The sequence below is a fragment of the Erithacus rubecula genome (assembly GCF_903797595.1).
Source record: "Erithacus rubecula genome assembly, chromosome: 1".
In the NCBI taxonomy this organism is placed as follows: domain Eukaryota; kingdom Metazoa; phylum Chordata; class Aves; order Passeriformes; family Muscicapidae; genus Erithacus; species Erithacus rubecula.
In genome coordinates this window covers 96,756,980-96,766,992 of record NC_136658.1, presented here as the reverse complement: position 1 = coordinate 96,766,992, position 10,013 = coordinate 96,756,980, and the positions used below count along the sequence as shown (strand labels likewise).

At 44.1% G+C, this 10,013-nt stretch overlaps 1 protein-coding gene across 1 annotated transcript in view; it reads right to left on the bottom strand.

The window, feature by feature from the left end:
- Nucleotides 1-334: 334 nt before the first annotated feature.
- Nucleotides 335-10,013, bottom strand: part of NHS (NHS actin remodeling regulator) — a 242,136-nt gene continuing 232,457 nt past the window's right edge. The window contains exons 7-9 of the mRNA XM_079313199.1: nucleotides 5,839-8,796; nucleotides 5,232-5,358; nucleotides 335-4,515 (exon numbers count right to left, since the gene is read on the bottom strand). Of these exons, the coding sequence (XP_079169325.1) occupies nucleotides 3,891-4,515; nucleotides 5,232-5,358; nucleotides 5,839-8,796 (3,710 nt within the window). The 3' untranslated portion in view covers nucleotides 335-3,890. The remainder of the gene's footprint in view (nucleotides 4,516-5,231; nucleotides 5,359-5,838; nucleotides 8,797-10,013) is intronic.

Below are 10,013 nucleotides of genomic sequence, written 5' to 3'. Positions count from 1 at the left end.
TGTTGCAATTTGTTGTTTTTTTTCCCAGCTGAAAATAAAGTAGTGGTCTCTCCACCATTTTTCATCCCAGCTTTCTTTCTCTTAGCCTTTTCTTACCTGTAAAAGCCATGGGGCAAATTCAACAATTACAAGATTCTGGCAAAGTTTTACTAGTGGGCACTTTAAGTCAGTGACATTTTGGATAGACATTTTCCCTTACTAAACTGATGAAAAGAAAATCAGCTGAAGAGAAAGCAGGATTAAATAGGTTTGAAATGTGTAATGAGGGTGACCTTGGGAAATAGCATACTTGTGGTCTGTAGATAAGACTTCACATCTCATTACAAGAAAGTAAAGAGAACATGTGATTTAATTGCAGTCACGTTTATTTGCAGTTTCTATACACACTTTCTAGGTAATCAAACTTTTCCAACACATTTTTTGAGAGGGGTTCACAATGAAACTGTCACCGTTTTTACTAAAAATAAATACAAGACTTAAAGTGTTGCACAGCTCTAAAATATACAAAGGCTTGGATTTAATGTAAACTTTGAAAACATTTTACAAAAGAAACCATATTTGCAACAATTTAAAAAGTTCATATTTACAAATATTACAAAAATACAAAATGGATGCAAGTCCATAAACCATTGTCTTTTCTGCCAGCATGAACTGGTGCTAGTACCAAAATAGTTACACTGTAACCTTCTTAATTTTTTTTAAATTCTTTAAGTCATAACCTACAGTATTTCTCTATCTGCCACCATTGCAGCAAATGCACTCAATCACTGACCTTTGGCAAAAGCAAACATATGCTTTATTTGCTACAACTATCCCATGCCCTCTATGCTGCCACAACAACAAAAGCAGAAAGGAAAAAAAGAAATAAACGAAGAAAAGGGGAAAATGTTATTTTCAGAACACAGCTGTATAACTTAAATCATTTTCATAACATCAGTGCAAGCAACAGAACAGTAGGTTGAAATGACAGTTCAGTAGTTACCTGATGCACATACTGTACCCTGTCTCAAGAGGTGAGTGATGTTCCCTTTGCTCTGTGGTCTGTCCCCTGGTGCCTTCATGGCACACTTGCAATGCTACAGGGCTCCCGCCATTCATCTTCCTCTGACTCCCACGTTTGTTCTGAACGCTTTTCCTCATAGAGAATTTGGAATCTCTCTGACTTGGTTTCAGTCTGCTAAATATAAATTAGAAAATCAAGCAAAAGGAGACTATACTCCAGTGGGGTTGTTCTGTGTTTGCTTTGTATGTGAAGTATTGCCTCATCATTCTGGTAAAAAAAACAAAACCCTAGTGTATATATATTTATTTATGATGTCTGTGAAATTATTGATTGGTAAAAAAAAGGGGTATCATCAAAGTCAATTCAGCTGTATTCTCTCTACTATTTTAAATGACTATTTAACTCAGGCATTTTGTAAAAGTGCTCCTGGTAAAATTTTTGTGGAAAATGACTGAAGATGACAAACTAAAGATTTTTTGCCCATTATCTAGACTAGCTTTTCTCATACTCTCCAGAAGGTGATTTGTTATATACTAAACATTTCTTCTTAAAACATTCTCATTCATTCACTTCACTTGTTTCCAGCCTTATTTTCCTACCTAAGCTACTAATATAATTAGCCTTTTGTTTCCAAAACCTTTCTTCCACTACTTTCTTAAAAACTATTTTTGACAATTTTTCAGTCCATTAACTGATGGGCCATCCCTCATCCCAACACACCTATCACATGCACAGTGACTCTGCCTCATTAACTGAATGTAACCAGGCTACACAGGAGGACAGTAAAAACTCTGAATAATATATGTCTTGTGGTAAGCACTAGACAAAATCAGATGTGAACCTTCTGGGGAATAACATTTCGGATATGTTAAACTCTTCGGATTTGCTTTGACTCCTTGAAATTGTAACAGTTTTAGGTAGAACCTTCCTCTTTAAAAAATGATGTGCTTTCTTTTAAATAACTCTCAGCTTTATGCATTACATGATTAAAAGAAAAAAAAAAACCCAAAACCCGAATTCACACATCTCACCTCTCAGTCAGTCCATTACTTATGCTTAAAGCCAGCTTTTAGCCGATTTCTTTGTACCAAAGAATGCTCTTTCTGCCATCCTACTTGACCTGTCCTACTGCAAACCCCACTCCTCCTTCACTATTTTCTCTGCACTAACCTTTCCTCTTTTCTAACCATATCCTACAGCAACCAATACCAACTGCATCAGTTTTGGATAAAGAGGACCTTGTCCTCTACGTAGCACAGATGGGGCTACATCAGTGGAAATCATGGTGGCCCAAAGGAGAATCAGGCCTGTTGGTTTTATTCCGTTCAAAAATTAAAAGTATAAAGCAACTCACGGGTTCTTGCGGTTTTAACATGAGAATATTCAAGTAACTTCAAGTAATTCAGCTTTTATCTCCCTGCCTTCATTTGTATCAAAGCAGCTACTTTGATTTGTCTCCTTTCCCACCCCACCCCAGTCCCTCACCCTGTTCTGTGTTTCTGGTAAATCCAGACAAGATCCCTACTGTACGTGGCTGGCACAATGAACTGGAGCTTTCCTCTTCCCAGCTCAGCAAAGAATATAAATAATGCATACACATACCTATTTCCCAGCTACGTTTTCACAGTGTCATTTTTGTAAATATTTAGGTAGCATGAATCTCATCAGCACAAAGAGAAAGCTTCACTGAAAAGTCATTGCAGATATTTACTGATAAATCGAAAGCGCTTCTTGCATGCTTGTAATTTATTTGTTTCCTTTACGAACCAGAAACTAATCGTGTTTAAAGGTTATAGTTACCAGGTTATGACTGTGTTATGTATCCCAATAGCCTAATAGGAATATGAAAGTTAAGTACTGTTTCCTCTCACTTTTATCCTCTCTGAAGCAATCCCTGCAAGAATAAAGGCCCAGGGGAGGCTGTGGAGTGGGACCCTTTGGGGCTTTGCATCAGATCCAGCTTTGTTCTGTCAGAAACACAATCATCTTCCCCATCAATCCTCATGGAAACCCTCCCAGCTGTGCTTTCCAGTTAGCTTCTTTGGAGCTGCCTTAGAAAGACAAATGGTTTCTTTAATCCCCTCACAGTCAGCCTTTCCATTTCCTTAACTAAGGTGGAAAATTCCTGCTTTCCACTGCTCAGTGTCATCCTTCAGGCCTGTCACACTGAAAGTGGTTATTGGTGGCCATGTTTTATGTTTGATATGAAAATGGTATTCACAGAATACAGTTATTACAATTGTATTTGTTTGTCTTCTATAAACAAAGTTGTTATGCAGTAAATCGTTTGCCATGTCCACTTTTTGATAATTCTATTTACAAATTTTTATCAAAAATATGGTATTTACATATGTTTTGTTAATTTCTTCTAAAGTTTGTTTCAGCTCATTTTAGTGTAAAAAAATACCAATTCTCAAGAGCATTTTCTTTTTTTTTTTTTTTTTTTTTTTTTTTTTTTTTTTGGTTTTTTTTTTTTCTCCCTAGGGAAGCACTACAGTGAGGGAATTGTTTCTAGATGGGCAGCTTCTGGGGGAAAAAACCCACCCAAAGTCACCTTTAACTCTATGGAAAGTGAATGGCCTTGAAATCTACAGTGACAATGGAAATGAGAGTGGGATAAACCAAATAAAGCTAAAAGAAAACAGAGCAGACATAGCATATATTCATCCTTTTAGAAAATGTAATGTAATAAATAGCTACAGCCATAGTCCTTTTGTTTCCACCGCGTCTTCCAAATGCAAACACATCTAAGCATTGATATTGCCCTGTGATTATTCTTTTTTTTTTTTTTTTTTTTTTGTTTTGATTGCTACAGCATTGGCCTCTAGTGTTGACATCCTTAAGAGCTCGAGTGGCACTGTCAGCCTGGCCCTGGCACGCTCCCAGCCTACGTGGAGCTCTGGGAAGAGCGATCGTCGTGGGGGCTGCCGTCCGAGTTCTCGGTCTCGCCCTCGGAGATGGCCTGCATGGGGGTGTTGTACAGCCGGCAGCGCACGCTGTACCGGCTGCTGCTGGCTGCCGGCGGCGCCCGCGACCGCCCCACCCGCGACGAGGCCGACATGGGGAAGTTCTTGGAGGAGAATCCTTCTGTGTTGACCCTGGGGGAGCAGGGCGAGAGCGGCGACAACGCATCAGGGCTCGTTGTGGGAGGAGATTCTTCCGTGCTTTGAAGGGCGTCCGCCGTCAGCTCTCCAGGAGACTTCGGCAGAATAGGACTTTTTAGAATTTCTGTGGCAGACATCCTGTAGCTGGAATCAGATCGGCTGCCCTTTTTAAGGAGCAGCAGTTTAAACTCCTCATTGGATGTGTTGGACTTTTTGGCATTCCTGTATATGAGCCCGGGGGACCTCTGACTACTAATGGGAGTGCCCACGTTGCTGGCTGGTGGCATGTTGCTGGTGGGCAGTGTGCTGCTGGTGGGAGGCTGGCTGCTGGTCCCAGACGAAGCTCTCAATCTGTTTCTTACAGAAAGGTCTCCAGAATCCTTTCTCCCAAGAACTTTCCTTTTTGATCTGTAAAAACACAAAGGAAAACTCTTTCGTACGTCGTTTTTGTAGTATAATACCTAACACTGTTCTGGAGTTTTACTGATGCTTTCATATTAGCCAGAGTTCTCTTAATCCCTCTGTAAAATATTGGAAGCTATAAGTGACTCATGACACAGCTGCAGAGTCCCTTTCAACACTACCTAGCTCTTCCCAGACAATGTATGCACAACCAGCTCTTTGTAAAGACAACAATGCATACAGAAACTTAGGTCATAATATTATGCAGCATAATCTATTCAGTATCAGAAAACTTCAGTTTCGGTTGATCTCAAATTTCAGCTGACCACAAAATACTCTAAAACTGAAGAGATGCCTTCTCATATCCTTCTCCCTGCAACAAATCATTCACCAGAATAGAGCTGGTGGACTGGGAGGCAGAAGACAGGAACCACTGCAGGTCATTTTCTTTGAAGACATATATATATGTTGGTTAGAGAGAACAGCCTGATGTTTTTAATCTGTAAAGCATCCCACACACGCCATGAAGATACTCAGACTGCACTCCAGGGCATAATAAAGCAGGGTTTAAAGCTGCCTTTTAAAAAATGAAACTGAGTTAACTAAAGAACATGATTTGAGGACAAGACTTAAACATAGAATAATCATCCTGCAGCTATTGTTAGTGGACAACTGTGCAGAGATACACGTTACCATTTTCCATTGCCACAAGGATAGGTCACCTGTGAATGACTGCAAACAGATCCTCAGTAGTGCGGGGTTTGTTTGGAGACACAAAGACATCCTCAGTGTCAGCCTGTGACTCCTCACTCAGTGGAGACATGATGGACTCATCGCTTGGAGAAGACTCTTGAAAAGGAGAGAAGCCACGTTATGAGTCAGACTCCACTGCAGTTTGTAACAGAACTTCCAGGTGGAGGCACCAGCTTTGCTCACGACTCAGGGAGCAATACCACTATACAGCTTTTACTGTCTCATCTAAAGTTGTGTCTGTTCCGTATAGGAGCCCATTAAAGGAGTACTGAACACAGGATCTCCCATCTACAGGATTGCTGTGATAACCAAACTCTTCTCTACCCAGGGCCCATGCTCCTCCCCTTTATCTTTTCAGCTGAAATGCAGCATAAGGGAGAAAATAAGTATCAGAAATGCAGTCAGAATACTTTGGAAAAGTGTAAATAACTTTGGGCTGGCTGGCTGGCCAGCTAACAGACATGAGGGAGTCTATGCTTAAACCCACAGAGGCAAGCTGATGTGCTGCTTTGACTCCACTACATCCCATCCAAAGCAGCCTGATTTGGTGTGACACAGAAAGAATTCCCAACTAACCTTTCAGCGAAGGCTCGTCTGCACTGCCCACTGTCTCGTCTGCCCTGCTGTCATCAGAGGCACTTTTGGTTGGGATACCTGATGTGATAGAGTTTTCCTGCTTGCAACCCTCTTCGCTGAGTGAATCCACTGCTGCCATCTCTGCTTCATAGCTGATATTCCCAGGCACATGGTGGCTTACATCGGGTTGGTGCTTTAACTGATAGGTGATGGCTGGTCCCTCAGCCTGAGCTGCGCTTTCATCCACAGGCCCAGCTTCTACCTTCCCCTCGCTGCCTGCAGAGAGCTCTTGCTGAGCCTGCACTTGCTGAAGATCATGCACTGTTTCTGCTCCCTGGACAGGTTTCTTTGTTTCATCATCACCTGTGGGGACAGCTGAGCCCTTCTGAAAGTCATCCATGGGGACGGCACATGTCTGATTCAGAGAGCTTTCTGGTAAGTGTTCATCGGCCAGGTGTGTTTGGTCCTTCCCAGGTTTGATTTCAACCAGACCCATGCTTGCAGAAGTTACAGCTTCTCTCTCACAGCTATTCTGCCCGCCAAAAGAGGAGCTTTTCTCTAAAGGTGGCTTTCCAGGGCCTGCTTCTGCTGGGGAAGTGTCAATGTACAGCATTATGGCCTCGTCTGTAGAGTACTGGCGTGATACTGGTTTCTTAGCTAAGAGCGGCCTCATTTTGCCTGGAGAGACCTCGGTTGCCATCAGGTTGCTCTCCTGTATGCAGAGCAGATCTGGGGTACTGCCTTTATGTTTGACTCCTTCAGGCTTGTTGACTGCCCGGAGGTGGACAGACTTGAGAACAGAGGGTGTGATGGCGAGGGCAGAGGGAGGGCTGGGTTGCAGGGCTTCCCCGACTGCGCTCTGCTTGCTGTGGCTAAAGGTGTGCAGCTGGTGCCTGTGAGCCAAGGGCTTGCTCAAGACATTGTGAAGAGCACTTAGGTCAAGGTGAGTAGGAGGTATAATCGGAAGTTCGAGGTCTTTGCTCACTGAGGCAGTGCCATCTTTTGAGAGTGGCTGCTGCAGTGATGACTTCCTCTCTGGAACTTTTGGCTTCCTCTTGCTCCCCCCTGGAGACAACGGTCCTGAAAAGAAAGCTGTTGGAAAGGAAGAGGTGGGCGTCTCTGACTGGCTGGAGTACCCACTGGAGGGTGAGGCTAACCCTGCCAACTTCTCTGGGGAGGCCAGCTTAAACTCATTATCAACAGAGGGGAGGGATGGGGTTGTAGCTCGTGACCCAGACTGAGACGTCTGGGATTCAGAGCTTTCTGGTGACTTGATGCACTCTATGACTGTAGTACCCGTAGCAGTGCTTGAATTGGACAAGGACCTGTAAGGATCACTAGATTTCAAGTCGTTCAGAAGCCAAAGGTCTGCATAGTGAGGTTGTTCAGCACCTTCATCTTTAAAGGAGGGGATATTGGTGGTGTCAAACGGAGTGTCCTTTAACCCACCATCATCCTGGTTTGGCCAGGGAAGCTCCTGCTTGGCTGGCAGGTTGAGGCCTTCCACTCGGGAAGGTGTGTTTGAAAACTCCAGGGGCAGCTTCATCTCCCTGGCAGTGTGAGAGACATGCTGTCCACCACTGATCTTTGGTTCTTTCTTGTCAGGAAGGTCGGTGCTGCCCTCTGATTTCCTCAAAGACGAGCTGCGTTTTGGTGGGGCTGGCTTTGCCTTTGGTTTCTTCAGTGAGATGCACTGCCGCGCCTGCCTCCTGTGGCTCATGCACTCCTGCCAGGCACAGTCAGCTAGGCTGGAAGTCATGCTCCCAGTCTGGGCACTCTCAGAGCCTGGGGCTGCATAGTTGCAAATATAACTTTTATTACCCTTCAGACCGCAGTCAAAGTGCATGGAGGTATAGTATCCTTCAGTATCCACAGAAAAGTGTGAGCTAGTGTCTGCCTTGTCAGAGGGGGTCTTTTCGAGGAAGCTGTCATAGGTGGCCATGCTGGTAAAGCTGGGACATCCCAGGCTGTCTGCCTTTGGGCGCTCAGGGCTGAAATCCTGGCGACAGGAGGCATCATGGTGATGGTGCAGGTAATTCCACTCACTGTCGCTTGTGTTGCTGTTGTTGGGGTCATCCAGTAAATCTGCCACAGTGGATGTGAAGGAGCTCGCCCTGTGGCCCCTGACCTTGTCTGTGTGGTCACCAAATTGCTCTGTGATGAAGACACTGGAGTCCTCGTTGGCATTGGGAGCAGTATTGAGTGACAGCTCAGAGTCACAGTGTGAAGAGCCTGTTAGCGGAGGAGAGGCAGCAGGAGGAATGGTTTCAGATGTCTGGGAGGGACATGTGGAGCTGCTCCCACTCCAGTTGCCGCTGGAGGACTGGTGATCATCTTTCTGGTCCATGTGGCTGCTGAGCAGGACTCCTGCTGTGGAGATGGAGTGAATTGGGCTCCCGAAGGTGTCTGAGTTGGATGAAATTTCACAGCTGCCTGAATCGACCATCCTTGATAACCGCGATCTCCCCCTCTCGCCGATGCTGTGTTCGGGGCTATGCATGTGCTGAGGACAAGTTAAACCAATGGGCTGGCACTCCTGTGAGCCTTGCTTGCTCATGATCTCCTTCCCCTTTTTGGGGATCCTCTCCTGACCAGCTAGGAAGTGCTCCACTTCGTACCCTGCACTCTTGGTGGTGGCATCCTGGTGGCCCTCGCTGGCGCGGGCGCCCTCGCGGGGAAGGCTCCGCGAGCGGATGCGGTTGCTCACGGCGGCAGCAAAGACCGCGTCCCCGCTGTCCGCCAGCACCAAGATGTTGCCAGTGGAGTGGGAGAGGGAGGCGACCACGCTCTGCCCCCGCTGGGCGCGGATCCGTCGCCGGGAAGGAGCAGCTATCAGAATTTCTTCCGTCTGGCACTCCGAGTCCCGGGTCCCCAATCTCCTGTTGCTGGAGCCGGGGAATTCTGGGTTTGTGTGCACAATCACATTGCGCTCTCTCGCCACTGGCGACTCGTCTGAATCTAGGACACATGGAAAGCTGGGTGAGTGGGACAGAGCAACACATTTCCTGGCATGAGACAACCCGCAGAGCAACCCAAGAAGCATTATCTGCTGTATTCTTTACTTTTTAATCTTTCTGAGCATTAGACCAAATTTAAGTTTTGTATAAAGAATTTTTAAGGCAGACCTCCTGCCAGTGAGGTAGGGAAATTCTAGTCTTGCAACATGACTTCTGCAATGCATTCTCAATGTGGAGCTGAACTTGCTGTGCTAAATATTAAGACAAATACTAAATTTTCAGTTTTTATGACTCTATTTCAGCTACTTAAAGTTTTTAGAAGTGGCTGCTGGACAAAACACTCCATAAGCTTCTGAAAACTCTGCTTTGCCTACCTGTCTATTCAGAATTCCCATTTTCTGTTTCTTTGCTATCAAGAATATTTGCAAGACAAAAGGATCTTTTTTTTCATAGGTTCTCTGATTGCTTATTCCCTATGATAAACACATTTCTTCTGCTTTAAATCAAGTTTCATGGCAACCGACTGAAACACCAGAACCATCTTCAGGTGTAGATAAACATTAAGAAATAGCAATTCTGTTTGTTTTGTTTTGAGTTACACTGAATTTTCCCTCAGCAGAGTTGTTCCTAATTTACCCTGATTAAAAAGTGAGGTAATTTGCTAGATTTAAAGCAAATATTCTTGATAATAAAGAATAATAGCAAGGAATTGAGGAGTGTGATAAATAAAAGGAAGGTTTAGCAAAGCTCCTGTAGGATACCAGCAGCTGTATCTATGGTGGATATTCAACCACTCATCCAAGTTATCCAGCTGTTGTGACAACTCATCATCACTTTGTGGAGTAACATCTGTCAGTTCTTTACCTTAAGCTCCCCTGATGCAAGAAAAAACTTTCACTTAATCTAGTTACTTTTTATGCACATAACTATGGGTTCATAACAGAAATAAAATGAAAAAGAAAAAAATAACTGATTAACATTTACACAATAAGAGTTGAACACGTACATCTATCTATATTACTCAGTAAGGCCCCCAGTCCTTCAAGGCCATATGGAGTAATATAGCTTTTCTTACTGTAGTAAATCAAAAGAACAAAACATGTCATTCCTGAACTCCACAAGCATTTACACTTTCAAGGTTTTGCTTCTTTCGAAGGCTAACTACCAGCTCGTATCCCTGCAATTTAAGTTGGTTAGGAAGCTATCTATGGAAGATTT